The sequence below is a fragment of the Fundulus heteroclitus genome, chromosome 21 (genome assembly GCF_011125445.2).
Source record: "Fundulus heteroclitus isolate FHET01 chromosome 21, MU-UCD_Fhet_4.1, whole genome shotgun sequence".
In the NCBI taxonomy this organism is placed as follows: Eukaryota; Metazoa; Chordata; class Actinopteri; order Cyprinodontiformes; family Fundulidae; genus Fundulus; species Fundulus heteroclitus.
In genome coordinates this window covers 40,009-57,010 of record NC_046381.1, presented here as the reverse complement: position 1 = coordinate 57,010, position 17,002 = coordinate 40,009, and the positions used below count along the sequence as shown (strand labels likewise).

Sequence of the window (17,002 nt, the reverse complement as noted above, 5' to 3'; positions counted from 1 at the left end):
TGAATGACACAGATGGCCGTGTACGTATGTGAACGTCTCACCAGGCAGTCGGAGCCTCCCAGCATTCCTGGCTTTTCGTTTGGCCTCGGGCTAAAGCGACCGCCGGGGTCACCGGGTTTCTGACTTCCTGTTGTGCTGCTGCAGTCCCCCCCCAACATGCTCCACGTTTAAAGCCGGAGCGACAGGAAGTGACCGCCGACCCTCACAATAAAAGTGCAACTTTTCTTTATTTCCAATACAGCAACATAATTCATCGCTTCCTTCTCCAACACAATAAAAGCGTCTCTTCGGAAAATATTTTGTGTATTTGAGCTCACAGTCAATACATTCATTCGGTTTACATACAAAATTAAAATACAGCAGAAGATTTAACAAAAAAAAAAAAAAAGAAAAACAGATCCTCAAACAGCACAAATAATCCGAAAAAGGAGAAAAACAACACGGCGGACGTTTAAAAATCGAACATCTATGTGGAAAACCAACCGGGCGAGCGTGCTCACTGGAACTGCTGTATGTTTGCAGCATGGAGGGAAGAGATTTGTACGCACCTCGAAACACAGCGACACAAGGTAAAGATCCACAGAGAGAGAGTATAATGGCTGCTATGTGCAAATAAACACGGTGGTCCACTTATTCCAGCGTTATTACAATGAGACAACATGGATGTTTCTCTTTCTGATACCACACGCTACACAACAAATAAATAAGTCATCGTCTTCAGGCTATTTTAAGTCTTAGTGAATATAGTTCCTCCAAATATATATATTTATTTCAGAGTAGAATAAAAAAAAAGGGTCTGGGAAAGGTTATTGACAGCCTGCAAACACAAACTTCAGAGTTTCCTTCATGATCAGATGTTTCTCACTCAAAAGGAGCATCATTTGTGTTCACAAGGATTTCTGGAGCACCACTGTGGTTGTTTCAGCATCAGCGTTCACTTACAGTTTTTAAAATAAATGCCTTTAATTAGCTTGTTATATCAAGAAACAGCTTTAAAAAAAAGGAGTAAAAATCCCAAAAGAAAAGCAAAAGTTTACAGATGTTTAATTAAGTTTGGTATGTTTATCTTAGCATGCTATTAAAATATTTTTACTCGTTCTAATGTGAAAAAAAGTTTAAATTACAGATCCACTGAATGGATAAAAGCAATTTTCCTTCATTGTGAAGCTATTTTTGTAAACTGCTACATGTTGTAGTTGAAAAAAATACAGACTTTTAATACAAATTCTGGAAAAATCTTAAAGGAACTATCAAGAAATTTACCATAAAGCTCTACAACAACATCTAAATAATAACCAATCTGCTGCTGCATAGAGACTGCTTATTAGTAGTGCTGATAACAGAGTAGTGTGTTTAAAAGTCTCTGCAAATGATCAACATATTAGAGTTTATAAGTGATGTAATAAAATCAAATATAGGATCCTGTGGTTGCCAGACTTTTTCCTGAGTATTACTGATTATAATTATATTTATAGTCCTTCAATCTGTAAATAAAAAGTTAAAACATTTTATTTTGCACTCCCTGAAGTAGAAAAAAGTGTTAAATGCCACATTTTACAGTTTTTCTAAGTAGATTTATTTTTAACTTTAATAAAATAATTCACTTCATTTAACTTTTATTTATTATTCTCCGGTTAGTCCCTGAATGTTTATGTCACAAAAATAATTTTTTTTGAGCTAGAATTATTTTGTGTTATATGTTCTGTGAAGCTGTGTAGTCCATTTTTGCTAGGTAGCTACCTCTGTAAAGCTAACATTTGTTAAAAATAAAACCTTCAAGCTCTTAAATTATGTGGAAAGGTGCTTACCACCAACCAATTAACCAGATTTAAATGAGAGGAAGTTAATAATTTGGATTTTTTTTTTTTTTAAATAGGGTGGCTAAGGCATTTAGCATTTGAGCTAGCAAACTAATGCTACCGAAATTAGCTTATGATGCTAAAAGGTTAAAAAAATATATTTTTGTAATATTATGGTATTTATTAGGTACAGTACAAGGAGTATTGGTAAACATATATAATGTAGTGATTTCAATCTAACACGAAAAAAGTAGATTGACGATAACTTTTAGATGAAACAGGTAGTTTTTCGTTTTTCCTTTGTAACTCACAGACCACTTAAATAACTTTTGTTAATCTAATTTGCTGCTTCACTTTGCTCTATATTTTTCTAAAGTAAACTTGCAATGTAAAATATTCAGTACATCCATTTCTTTGTACAGTCTGCAAAGCTAGTCCTAATTAAAAGTGTTAGCCTTGGTGTCAGTTTTTGCTAACCAGCTACAAAGGTAAAGCTACTGTGCGTATTAATAAAATAATTTAATGATTTAGACAATACAGTATGTATTAACCACAATTTTAGATCGACTGTGCAGGCAGCAAGTTAATATAAATAAATAAAAAAATAGCATTTAGCATTTTAGCTAACAAAATTGGTCCCAACAAAATTATCTGGCTAATGTTACAAGGCAGAAAACTGTAATTCTGCCGATATTGATGTTTTATTTGGCAATTTACTTTAAAACGCACTAGGAGAGTCTGTTTCTTACGAATGTATTTGATTAAGATTAATTTCAAACTTAATTTCAAAGCTTAAACAAAAATAAAGAGGCATAATTTTGTAGCAATTCTGTTAGCATTTCTAAGTTAGCCAAAATAAAGCATTTTCTTTCATCTAGTTTATGTTTAGAATTTATTGAATAAAAACTATTTATATTGGAAATAAGATTTAATAAAATTTTACAAAAAATAAATGTTGATAAACCTGTTTAACCTATAATCTTGTAATTGTTTTTCAATGTCAGTCGCATGCTAGTTTTGTAAGCACTTTTGCTATTTCTGTAAATTCTGAATAAAATGATGAATTTATTATAAACATCACAACCTTTTTGTTACACTCCAATGACTAAAAGTTAATTAAATTTCACTTCACTGAAATAACCACAGTGTTACAACAGGGACACTGATGAACATCCAGAGCCAAAATCAGGTTTAAAATGAAATCTGTCAGTTTAAAATCAAATTTTTCCAAATGTTTAGGTTCCCTTAGCTCACGTTGTTCTATAAAATCTATTGACCAAGGCATTTTAAATAATTTTTGCAGCAAAATATTCAGAAACTGTAAAGTACAATTTCAAGATTGAACACATCAAACCCAAACACAGCATCTGCAGCATTGACGAACTGGTAAACTTTAAAAAGCTTCTGAAGTTATTTTTTTGTTTTTTTTATCAAAAGCAGTGGCAGGTTCCACCTCACAGTGATTATGGGCTGTACAGTAAATTTGCTGCCTTTCGTGCCTGCAGCTTCATCCAGTTAATACCGCGCTGGAGAAAAACCCAGAATCTAGTCGGAGCCCGCCGCGGGTTTAGAGTTTAGGAGTTTGGACTTCCATGTGAACGTGAGGAAAAGTGATCGTTTGTCCTTTTTCTGTCATTCCACTGATGCTAAGGCGTCACAGTCTGAGGGCTGGGAGACAGAAAGAGTCACTGGGGGGGTTCTCCTGAACACTAAGTGTCATGGCTTCACCTCAGAGGCGGGTTCAGGAGTCGATGAGGAGGTTACAGGTGCAGGCTGGGCCAGCGTGGAGAACCAGGAGGACATGGCGGACTTGGCGCTTGTCAAGGCTCCACCCACTGACTGACCTGATAATGGGAAATAAGTAAAGTTTTATTTGAGATTGTCCTGTTCTACACACAAAAGCTCCTTACGATACATTTGTGCTTTGGCTTAGTGGCTTTCTTACCCACTGCCTTCCCGGTCTGGACCATATTGCGGCTGGTTGTGATCATCGCGTTTCCGATCTTCTTCCCCCGCTCACTGTTCTGCACCGAACTGCGGTAAGAAAAACAGGTTCAGGATTTAGGAAATTAATCTAAGTTAACAGGTTGCTTGAACATTTCCTAAAGCAAGCTTTCTAAATATGCATCTACGGAACGCTGCAACATTCTGTTAAGGACTACTTACAGAGCATTTACCAAAATAAGGAAAAATCTGATTGTTATGAAAAGGTTAATTTCAGTAATTGAAATGGCGCCTGGAGGATAATTCAATAACATTATATATCGATTGATAGACGTGTGGTCTAATAGAAAAATAGGGGTCAATAGAAAGTTCAATGGTCATTACATCCTCCCAACCAATCACAATGCAGACCCAAGAACCAAACTCCACCCCCTCCAAAGAGCTCAGACAGCATTCGTTTCTTTTTTTTTTTTTACTTGCAGTTTTAGTTAAAAGTTGGTTGAATAAAGGGTTGGGTTTGAATTCAGTCTTTGTTTGTTCTTTATCTAAACATAGATAATTAAGGAACAGCATAAAATAGCCAGGCCTGCACTTATAAAAAAATACATGTTTTGAATTTGTTGATAATTATCGATATTAATCAATATGATTTTCATTTTTATCGATAAGCCTTTTTCCTATATTGTCCAGCCCTAAAGTCATGCACTACATTGATTAATACATGACATTGATTTATATCCTAAAAGGCTAATGCACTGTTTTCTACCACACTTTTCCTTCCACTAAACTTTCCATTAATATGCTTGGTTACAACACTTTGAACGGCCGACTTCTTTAGCAAAACCTTTGAAGGCCTAATCTTCCAATGGAGGGCATCAATGACTGTCTGCTGGACTACTGCATGGTCATTTTGTTAGCCACAACATAACCATGAAATCTTTATTTTTTCTAAATCGTTTTTAATTGGTCTTGTGGAATATTTCAGTTTTGTCAGAATTTTTATTTCGGGGTTTTCACTAGCTGTAAACCATCATTAAAGTTAACAGAAAGTGTTTCCACCGTATGCTTTCCTTCCAATCAATTTACCATTAATATGCTTTAATACAGGGGTGTCCAAAGTGCGGCCCGGGGGCCATTTGTGGCCCTCAATCACGGTTTATCATGTATTAGCCATATTTTGGCTTTTAATTTCAGTTAATCGTAAATAAGACCACAAACGTTTTACCAAAAGGCAGACATGGGTGCACCCATTTATTTAACTCTGCAAAATAAAGACACACACAAAAAAAATAAACGATGATTAAATTTAATGCTTTAGAAGAGTCTATTTATGTTTGAAATCTAAAATAATTTACATATTCCTTTTCTACATAAATCAGACTAATTTGCTTGTTTCCTTAAAGTATTTTGTGTGTTTAGTTTATTGTTGAGCAGATAAGAATGGAAAAAAAAAGGTTTTAATTTTGTGGCCCCTGGGTACTATCTACATGACATTATTGGCCCCAATGGCAAAAAGTTTGCGCACCCCTTCTTTAATACAACCAATTTAAACCAGTTTCCCTTTTTTTAAGTTAAATTAATGAAACATTTTGATGCCGTTCTGACTTAACGAGCTTGGCGGTGTTTCACAGCAAACGTTGGGTTAACGGCGGCGCCGCCCGGCTTTGGCCAAACTCCAACCCTGGTGTGGATCCAGCATGCAGCCCTTCATGTGGATCCCAGCTGACCTGACATTCAGCAGGAATCTCGCTCCTGTGTCGTCCGCAGCGTTGTTAAAAAGTCGATAATGTCAGCAGCTGCAGGAAGCAGACGGCTGTCACTCAGAGAACTCATGATGGGACGATTCTTTTACCTAAATATGAACTCTTTTATTGCAGGTTTGCTGTAAATGACACCTGTAACCCTTAAGAACACAATAAATAGTATTTCTCCAGAAGCAGCTACGTTAAATGAGCCAGGAGAAGCTCTAACATCCACTTCTCCTCTCCTGGGTTGACCCAGATAAACATCTTAATATACCAGGTTACCAATAAAGAAAGATCCTATTGGCCTGCAGCGGTCACATGACTCGCTTCCTGAGAACGTCTTTGCCACCAGCTGCTCTTTGTCCAGCTCCATTGAGGAGGAACGAGGAAGAGGTCGGCCTCGTTTTTCCCCCCCGGAGCTTCCAGAACATTCAGAAATCAGTCGCTGGGAACAGAACCGCAGCTTCGACTTGATTCTTCCTTTTCTGATCCACTGTCATCCGTCGCTCTGTCGTCCAGAGTCAGGTTTCAGGGAAATAACTGTTTACTGAGGCAGGGAACCGGGACGAGAATGCTCAAAGACGGATACTTTGGGATCAATAAATAAAACTTTAAATGAATAAATGCTTAGTCGGAAAATCAAAATAGGTTTTGGTTGGCTCTCACCAGGTTTTGAAATTTAAGAAAAAGAATAATAAACTTCCCCAGACTAGGGCTGAACGATTTTGGAAAATAATCTAATTGCAATTTTTTTATCTTAATATTGCGATTTAATGCGATTTCTTCCCCCCAGTTTAATTTATCATGTCTTTTTAAAACATATACAAAACAACAAATCAATTTGTTTCCTCTCCGTGCGTATTAGTTACTAAAAGACCCACAGCATCTAAACTCAGAGCAGAAATGATTGCGTTCTGCGTTTGGTTGAAAATATATTTCAACCAAAATTGCAATTTTGACTTTTTTCTGCATTAACCACAAGCAACAATTGTTGTCTGTTCAAATGGCCTCTAGATAAAGATGTTTGTAAACAAGGACTATTTAAAACAAGAACTTTTAAAGTTTCTATTAATCAGAATATTATTCAAGAGAACAGCTTTTAGTTGATTTGGACATCAATCCTTGTTGAACATAAAGTGCAACCAACAAGCAAGTCTATGTATTAAACTAATTGACCTGTACTTAATGCTATGTATGATTATACAAACTCTAAAACAAGTAAAAAAGTTAATTATCTCACTGCTTCAATTGTCTTCCCTTCCATTTGGAGGCAAACCCACTTTAAACATTTTAGCAACACCTAATGGACGTGTCTAATTCCCTGATTGTTACATAGCCAAAAATTGCAGACCTCTGTGATTTGGAAATTGCGTTTTTTTTAAATCGCGATTATATTGAAAATGCGATTAATTGTTCAGCCCTACCCCAGACTCACTCACACACACACACAAATTCAAGCAAAAAAAATACTGTATAAATACGAGACGCGCCAAATCAGATGATGGCGTTGTAACGTAAAATCTAGAAATCTGTGCTGATATAAAACATGCTTCTCTCAGGGTGTGGGGGCGTCCCTCAGGGCTGTGCTCTTGTGTCCTTCCTCATCTCTGTAAAGAAAATATCTCATATTTTCAGAGATTCCCCATCCATGCCTTAATCTACATCTACAAAACGACCAGCTAAACCGACTAAAGATGCGCTGAAATTCGCTGACTTAGATGAAAATAGTCCCATCAGAGGACGCTTTCAACCTGGGAATGGGAGGCTGCAAGGATCCATCCATCCATCCATCCATCTGGATGGATGGATGGATGGATCCAGGTGGAGGGAGGAACGGCTCCAGGAGGGAACCCCAGACATCCTCCTCCTCAGCAACATCCTCCTGCTCATTCTGGGGATCCCAAGGCGTTCCCAGGTCATACAGGATATATATCAGGGTGTAAATCACAAAGTTCATCGCGATACCATGTTATATCGATTTGTTTGGATGACGAAACGATATTTGCCGATATCACAAACTCTGTTACTATTTCCGATTGATGCGATTGATATGATCGAAAAACACAGATATGATTTGACAATTTTATTTCTAAGCCCTTATAATAAACAGCATTCTTCTAATTTTAAAATGATAATAATAGATCACCTGTTCCCTGCAGTGGCATGCCTGAATTTCAAAATAAAAGGCATATCTTAAAAATGAAGATTTGGATAAATATTTTCATTTTGCATCAATGTAATTAATTAATCACTGAATCGATATATCAAGTGGATCGATGTATCGTTACACCTCTAATATATAGCCCCTCCAGCAGGTTCTGGGTCTTCCCCAGAGTCTCCTACCAGTGAAACATGCCCTGAAAACCTTAATTAACTCCTTTCGACGCAAAGAAGCAGCCCACTCTATCTCTGAAGATTGTTAATATAATTTGCATTTTGGTAAAATTCGTTCTTCTATAATTAGTGTCTTGCAAAAGCATTCACACCTCTTGAGCTTTTTTCCTATTTAAATCACAACAGTCTGGTGTGTTTTATTGGTATTTTGTGAAAGAACAACACAAAGTGGAGCATAAATGAAGTGGAAAGAAGAGAATATGTCGTGTTTTAACATTTTCATGCAAAAAATAAATAAATAAATAAATAAAAAGCAGAAAAGTGTCATGAATTTGTATTTAACCTTAATTGAGTTTGATACCACTAAATCAAATCTATGTGCTAGTTTATCACATTAAACCCCAGCAAAATACATTAAAGCTTTTAGTTGTGAAGTTATATTAATGTATAACTAATATATGCAGAAACTAAACAGATTTCTCTCTTTCTTCTTTCATTTTGCTCGTTAACGCTCTAAGCGGACGCGTGTGCCGGTGATTTCAGCCGACCCTCTGCAGCTTGTTTGTTTACTGAGGCTTTATGAGGCGTGACACCCAAAACCTGAAGGTAAGGCGAGACCTCCGAGCGTCACGGCCGGCTCCGTAAACCTGGGACCCCGTCGGCTCTACGTTGGCGTGAGCGCCTCGTCCGGAGGGTTCGTCTGCAGCGTAACTCTACCTGCGGCGCTCCAGCTGTGGACGGAGTCGCCTTTCATCCACGCTTCCAGGAACGAAAGCGTAGCCGAGGGTGGAAGGAGTCTCTGGCTCTGTTTTTTCAGAATGAAGCTCGCTCATTATTTATGTCCCTGGCTGTTATGAGACCCCCCCCCCCCCCCCAGTAGCACATATGCTGCACGCCGCTGCCTGCACCATGCAGTATTCATCAAGGCTGCAGAAACCCACCCTGCAGAGTTCTGAGGAGACGCTGCGGCTCATCAGAAGCTGACGTCACGTCGCCCGCCGCCAGGAAACGGAGGATCAAGCTCACATTTTCTGAGTTATTCTGATTCTGTTTCAATCTGCCTCTGTGATCCACAACCGGTTAGATGTTGGAAGCAAATAAGCAGCGAAGAGAGCCGGACCTCTTATTATGGCAGAGCGACCATGGATGCAGCTGACCTTCAAAATCTGGCAAACTGTGATGCTAACATATAAGCTAGCAGCAGATATAGTTAATTAATAAAGTGTTATGCTTAAAATACACATTTTGCTCCAAATAGATCGAGATGCTTGATTTAAAATGTAAGTAATAAAGCAAGAACATATTTCTGTAAGACTCTAAAAAAAGATAAACTACTTAGTGTTGGAACAAACAGAAGGAAATATAATCACTAGATCAAGATACGCCTTTATTTTGAAATTCAGGCATTAGACCACAAAGGAAAATGTGATCTTATTGTTATTTTAAAATTAGAGGAATGCTTTTTTGATTTAAATGCCTAGTACCTGTACCATCATTTTATTTTGTAAGTTAATATCAATGTAGTAACAATCATATCGATCACATCAATCGGAAATCGTATCGTCATCCAAACAAATCAATATAACATGGTATCGTGATAAATCTGATGAGTTATAACCTTAATATATATCCTGTACCTCTTTGGACTTTCCACAAGTGAGTCTTAATAACTGAAAATGAGAAGCAGCTAATATTTTTCAATATGAATGAATTAAGTTTTCAGTTTTACCAACTATGGGATATCAACAGCCCTTAGAAAATAAGGTATCCATCTTCTTTTTACAAACATTTTTGACCTTTTCTTTATTTTAAAACCTAGATAAAAAAATTGTATTTCTTTAAAAAATGTAAGTTAAACATTTTCAAAAATGTTTATGTAACAACAGAAGCTTAAAGCAGGTTTTATTTAGCTGGACTGAGGCTGTCGATATCCAGCAGATAAAATCAGTAGAGGAAGCAAGTTAACCCCCGTTAGACATGTTTAATGCGGCCTAAACAAAGTTAGAGGTATTATCTTTGGCCAACATAAAGGGCTTAAAACACGGAAACACATTCAACTCTTAGAATAAGAGGGAAATTGGAGGAACAGATTTAATGAAGACGGAGACGGACATGTAGTAGCTCACAGAGTTGAAGGGAGTTCTGCTGGAAAAGCTCCATGATGTCAGAAAATCTTTCAATAATAGATGTAAATTTTGCCGTGATGTTGCATTATTAGCCTCATAATGTTCTTTTTTTTTCTCCGTCTCCTCTGTGCTTCCATCACCGCGTCCAATCTGAGCCATGAAACTGTCCAGCTGGACAATTATTACATTAGCAGGAAAAATAAGAATTCATAATACGTGGAAAATATCAGCCGACTATCGTTGCACTCCAAACATTCCTATAAGACATGAATTTTTGCATGCACTGATATTGTGATTATATATTTGTGACATACTAATGCAAACCCTCATGTTTTTTTGTTTTGTTTTTTTGGGAAGACTCATGTTTTTAGTCGGCATCTGAAGAGTAAGAGTTTATTTTCTTCAGCTCAACCCTGAAGAAAGAGAAATATCTGTTGGCTATCTTTCTCACAGCAGACATTTACAGGATGGAGAGCATGAAGACAGCAGATGTCCATAATAAGCAGAGTTGGGGGCTAACTAGATATTTATATGAGTAACATTTTAAATTAAATGCATCTATAAGAGTAGTTTTACTTTTACTTGAGTGATATTCTTCAGTATCGCTACGCCTGGGTACAAATTCTGGCTACTTTACACACCTGGAGTTACTTCCATGAATGATGAATCAAGATGTTTGAATGAATCTTTCACCAGACGCATTACTCTGTAGTTTATATTTCAAGTGGGACCGCTTGTGCACGCAAAAGTTTGTTCTAATGCTGCTAAATCACTAAATCGTCACTGTAAGAACCGACATCCCAGTCCAACAACAGAGATTTAGTCTGGATAGGCCAGGTGTTCGACTACGACAAGAACGTACCTGTGAGGCTGAATGGTGAACAAAACAAGGCAGCAGGTAAAGTTCAGAGCATTTTTTTAGAGGAACAGCAACAGCTTACAGCCATCTAGTGGCTGTAGACGGTAATTTTTACTCCTCGGTTTATGTCAGTATGAATTCACATTTAAAAACATGATAAAACCCTATTTTGATATTTAAGTCACACATGACTACAGGTTCAGACCAGTAGACACACGATGCAGCTTTAGGTGGTGAGACAGAAAGACTCTGTGGCTCTTCAGTCCCCCCCACTTTGGCTCTTACACTGCAAAAACAGAACTAAAAATTAGTAAAAATTTCTTCAAATGAGTGTATTTCTCCTTGATTTGAGCAGGTAAATAAGATTATCTGCCAATAGAATGAGTATTTTGACCCCTAAAATAAAATAATTAGACATACTGCACTTGAAATAAGATGATGGAGATGAGTTGTTCCTATTTTAATTGCATAAATCTTATCCCATTGGCAAATAGTCTTATTTACCTGCTCAATTCAAGGATAAACGCACTGATTTCAAGACAATTTTAGTTATTTTTAGTTCTGTTTTTGCAGTGTAATAACGTTCGCCAAATATGATAACAATTGAGTAATGTTTTAAAATCGACAGGTAATAAATGAATGCTGTTTTTACAGCAATAATGTGAAGAATAATTTTTGTAGGGTACATTTTTTTTGGTCTTCTGGTTGATATTACGTGTGTTTTTGGTGTCATTTTTAATTAATAAAAACTTGCATTAAAGAAAATGTATTCATTCTCTTACACTGCAAAAATGGAGCTAAAAGTAGATCATATTTTCTTCAAATGAGTGCGTTTGTCTTGCCAATGGAGTGTGGGTTTTGACCCTTAAAATTAGATAATTAGATATCTGCTCTGAAATTAGACGATGGAGATGAATTGTTCTTATTTTAAGTGCAAAAATCTATTTCCACTATGAGATCGTTTAAACATGTTGCTCAAATCAAGGACAAATACAATCATTTCAAGGAAATATTACTTACTTTTATTTCCCTTTTTACAGTGTATGTAAGAATCCAATGCTTTTCTTTGTTTAACAAGCTTATAAAATAGTTTTTTTCTATTTTATTTAGAAATCTAAACATATTTCTTGTAGTAAATACTATAAACACTTAGGGTTTCGGAGGCTCACTTAGCCTTTGTGGCTCTAATTAATATTAGCTGGACCAAAGGACCAAAGGCAAAAGTGGCTCCTCGGTTTTCATTCTTCTAAATAAATGATCTTTGGTTTTTTTTTCATATGCTTAAAAATATACACACACGTTCTGCACATTTCATAAGATCAACCTACTCAGCAACACACCTCTTTAATTTGCTGATGACTTTCTTATGTTTCAAAGTCTCCTATTCTTATTTTTCTTTTTTATATTTCCTACCTTTGTGTCTATCTACATACTTCCACTGAGGTTTTACTTTCCTGCTGGAACATCTGAATTTCCCCACTGAGGGATAATAAAGGTTATTTCTATTGCTTTAGTTTCTTATATGATGTAATAACAATAACACGTTTCCTCCCCATAGACTAGTGTTCCAGTTCCATAACTACTGATTAAAACCGACATGAATAGTATTTTGATTGCTGAATGTTAAGAAAAAAATAAATTTTTAAAAATCAATGGAGTGAAAGAACTGAATAAAACATACGGTTTAAAATTATGTTGATTCAATTTAACACATTTAGAGAATAAAAATGAAAGGAAATCCTGCTTTATTTCATCTTAAATGTTGACTCTGTTAGTTTTATTCCTGTATTTTAAACTACATTTAACTTAAAAACTACATACTTGCCCCCTAAAACCATAATTTTTTCCCCTCAGGGATCGATCAGTCTATTTACTGTGGCGCTCATAAGTTTACATACCCTGGCAGAATTTCAGACTTTTTAAAAAACTATACTAAAACTTTTCAATTACTCATGGTTATTGATGGAAGCCATTTTCTAACCAAACTAATTGTGTTTGCTCAAATGAAACTGATCACAAATATACATAACCTGGACGTAGAGCTGGGCCTTTATCGCATGGTTTTATTGTTATTGTGAAAGTTTTTCTGTAAAGTTCTGATCACGGTCCTTTTGCAGTTTTTGTTCCCACTGTAGGAGCAAAAGTAATTGTCTGACAGAAAATAGCTTCAACATCTGATTTACCAACAGGCTTTAGTAGTTTTTAACTTGCTTTGAAAAATGGTCCTTGAAAAAAACAAAGAAATCTGACAATTTTATTCACTATCCTGTCGGAAATGACCCATTATGTAAAGATTCCTGTAGAAAGTGAGGATTTTGTGTTAAAAGAAGCATCAAACTACTTTGTAAAGTGTCTTGAGATGACATTGTTGTGAGTTGGTGCTACATAAATAAAAGTAAATATAAAACAAACCAGAACAAGTCTGCTGAATCTGAATTGTTGTTTCTTGTCTTGGCCACTAGGGGGCAGCAGGCTGCTTGTTTTGAACTGAGAGGCCTGAAAACGGAGCAGCTCCTCCCCTGGGTCTCTTTTCTACTCATAATTTACACATTTCTAACTCAAAGCTCGTCCATCAGAAGGTAAAAACAGGAGAATGAAGTAATACTCACTGTGAGAGCCGCAGTTTCACATCAGCTACGCTGTACTGGCCCTGGAACGGGTGGCTGCGACGGAAATTACATCCAATTAACTTCATGCTGCATCATGATTGCATCATCATTAGTCTTCTGCTAATCAACTAAATTAAAGATTTACGTAAAAAAAAAGAAATAACCTGTAAATAGTTAGAATGCAGGAAAAAAAGAAAGCAATGTATTTTGTAATCAAACTATCAATTAAAAATAACAACAAATCAATATTTTCTCCTAATAGCTTCTAATAAAAATAAACACCTGAAGTTGCTTTTGATGAATACTTTCAGTGATTTTTTTTTCGGTTTATTTTGTCTTGATCGCTTGTCTTAGTTTAGATTAGAGATGCCGATAACTTGGCTAAATCCTTCACGGGCCTCATCACATGAGTAAGGACAACCAGACACAGCGAAACATGGTGACAGTCTGATTGTTATGAAAAGGTTAATTTAATTAATTGAATTAGAGCTGGACGATAATTCAATAACAATATATGTTGATTGATAGACGTGTGGTGCGATAGAAAAAAAGTTCAATAGAATAACAGCTGTCCTTCCTTTTATATTTTAATTATCTAGGTTAATATTACAGTCATTACATCCTCCCAACCAATTACAATGCAGACCCAGGAACTAAGCCCCGCCCCCTTGAAACAGTTCAGAGAGCACCATGTTTCATTTTTTAGTAAAAAGTTGGTTGAATTAAGATTTGAGTTTTAATTCATTGTTCATGTTTTTGTATATTACACAGTTTTAAATAATACTCTCCTGGATACCGTGAATAGCACACTGTCTATTTCCCCTGCATTGTTTACATTGTTTTACATTGTTTACATTTCAATTGTTTACATAAATCGCTGCTGCATCTTTATCCTGAAATTTACTGCAATTTACTGGGATTTTTCAAGCTGTATGCAAACGAAATTTCGTTCTGTACGCACTCTGTGCATACAAAATGACAAATAAAGCTGTCTAAGTCTCTCTAAAGTCTTTATTTTAAAACAGGTCGTTAAGCAACAGCATAAAAAGGCCAAGGCTGCACTTAAAATATATGTTTTGAATTTGTTGATAATTATCGATATCAATCAATATGATTTCTATTTTATCAATATGCTTTTTCTTCTATATCAGGGGTGTCAAACATACGGCCTGCAGGCCGGATCCGGCCCGCCGAACAATTTAGTCCGGCCCTGTGGCTAAATGCATTATCATTATTAAAAAAAAATAATAAAAAAATTATAATTTCCCCCCCCCCCCCCCAGTGTACTGTCTGGCAATGTGTCAATAATAATTGTTGTCTTAATGCCAAAAAGAGCTCATCAGATTTGACTTTCACAAGTGGAGCAGTGATTTATGAATGTGAATAGTTTTATTATGATTCATGCGGGGAATATCTCAAATGATATGGACACTACAATGGGAAAGTAGGAGAGGAAAGGACGAACAAGAAGAAAAAAGGAAAAGGTGAAAGAAAGAGGAGAGAAAAGGAAGAGAATGATAAAACTATTAGTGAAAAAAACATGTACTTCGTTTAATTGAAAATATGCAGTTCCTATACTGTCCACGAGGGGCGCTGTGTTTTAATCAGCAGATGGTAGCACTGAGCTTCAGATGTGGAAAATTTATTTGAAATCATTTCTTAATTTTTATCTGTTTGATGTATTTTGTCATGCAGGACAGTGTTTTTAAGTTCCAAAAAATGTGAATAAATGTTTTTCAACATTGTACAATCACTGTGATCAGTTCTTATGCATAATGCACTTAAGTAAATGATTAACTGAGTTAAAGTATTGTTGAAATTGCACATACTTTTCTTAAAAACGCTGAGGTTATTCATAATATATTGTGTAAAAGTGAAATTAATTTAACATAAAAATCAACAACAAGTCCACATTTATTAGTTCTATTTAATCTTGCAATGAGTTTACTCGTGTGGCCCTCTTGAGATCAGATTAAGCTGAATGCGGCCCCTCAACCAAAATGAGTTTGACACCCCTGCTCTATAATCGTCCTGCCTTACAATCTAGAAAACAGAAAATAGATAAAAAATTAGCAATTTTAGCATAAAAAAAGAGCAGATCTGGAACGGTCACATGTTTCCTCCTGAACTCCTCTGGCTCAGTCCACCTACCCCGCAGTGATGGCCGTCATGCCAGGATGTTTGTTACTGAACCAAACCCGGAAGTTGTGAGTGTTCTTCCAAGCGCCGACGAACGGCACGCCGTAATCGGCCAGCAGCCTCTCGTTATCTGGCAAACGCAGAGCAGAGGAGAGTGAGGACACTTCCTGGTGTGACGCCTTCAAGCCACCACCCACACGGTTCCCACCTTGCTGCAGCGCAGACGACAGCAAGGAGTGCAGGTAGAGGGTGAACTGGGCTCTGATCCACTCGTCGCCGCCCTCCCAGCCCGTCCCGTCCAGGAACACGTCGTCCCTGTTCTCCGTCACGTGCTTCACCAGGTAGTCGGCGAAGCGCAGGTCGGCCGTCGTCAGGCTCAGGGTCCTGCGCAGCTCCGGGTCCTGGATCTGGATCCGGGCCTCCTCCACCTGCGGGAGGGCGAAGACGTTCTCGGATCAGACGAGTCCCGCTTTTACGGAGCGAACGGCGAATAACGGGCGGGACTCACTTCCACGACGGCGTCGCTGAGGTGCCTCTGCTGGCGGAAGAGGATGTTGGTGGCGCCGGCCACGAAGCCTCGGACGGCGACGTCCGACAGCAGGTGGTGCTGCTGCAGCGCCATGTAAGGCAGGCACAGGTAACCCTGGAGACGGCGACCAGCAGATTAGGCATTTTACCACGACCACAGCCAGTGTTGTAGGACTCGAGTCCGAGTCATTAGCTAAATTTAAAGACTCGTGACTTGACTTGGACTTGAGCACTGATGACTCGAACTTGGACTCGGACTCCTACATTCAGATCATTCTGACTCGGAAATTGAGAAAAAGACTTGACTTTTTTTTATATCATTAGGCTATAATTTTAATATGTCATTAGAATATTTTTTGGTGTATGATTTTAATATCGAAATTATTAGTGCAATGTGCTGGAGTGTGGATTTTTTTTTAGTTTAAAAACATGTAGGCTATGTTTACTTTAGTGCGGAACTTGGACTCGACTTGATCAATAAGGACTCGACTAGGACTTGACTCAGATTTTTTTTAATGACTTGGACTTGACTCTGATTTTTTTTTAATGACTTGGACTTGACTTGGACTTGAGCACTGATGACTCGAACTTGGACTCGGACTCCTACATTCAGATCATTCTGACTCAGAAATTGAGAAAAAGACTCGACTTTTTTTTGTATATCACTAGGCTATAATTTTAATATGTCATTAGAATATTATTTGGTGTATGCTTTTAATATCTAAATTATTAGTGCAATGGAATGTTACAATGGAACATGGACTCGACTTGGATCAATAGTGACTCGACTCAGACTTTTTTTTAATGACTTGGACTTGACTCTGAATTTCTTTAATGACTTGTACTTGACTCAGATTTTTTTTTTAATGACTTGGACTTTTTTTAATGACTTGGACTTGACTCGGACTTGAACACTGGA

General features: G+C 37.0%; 1 protein-coding gene across 1 annotated transcript in view; it reads right to left on the bottom strand.

Annotated features, from left to right (window-relative positions):
- Window positions 1–208: 208 nt before the first annotated feature.
- Window positions 209–17,002, bottom strand: part of avl9 (AVL9 homolog (S. cerevisiase)) — a 38,950-nt gene continuing 22,156 nt past the window's right edge. The window contains exons 11-16 of the mRNA XM_012882593.3: window positions 16,064–16,198; window positions 15,764–15,983; window positions 15,568–15,685; window positions 13,417–13,470; window positions 3,745–3,833; window positions 209–3,643 (exon numbers count right to left, since the gene is read on the bottom strand). Of these exons, the coding sequence (XP_012738047.2) occupies window positions 3,516–3,643; window positions 3,745–3,833; window positions 13,417–13,470; window positions 15,568–15,685; window positions 15,764–15,983; window positions 16,064–16,198 (744 nt within the window). The 3' untranslated portion in view covers window positions 209–3,515. The remainder of the gene's footprint in view (window positions 3,644–3,744; window positions 3,834–13,416; window positions 13,471–15,567; window positions 15,686–15,763; window positions 15,984–16,063; window positions 16,199–17,002) is intronic.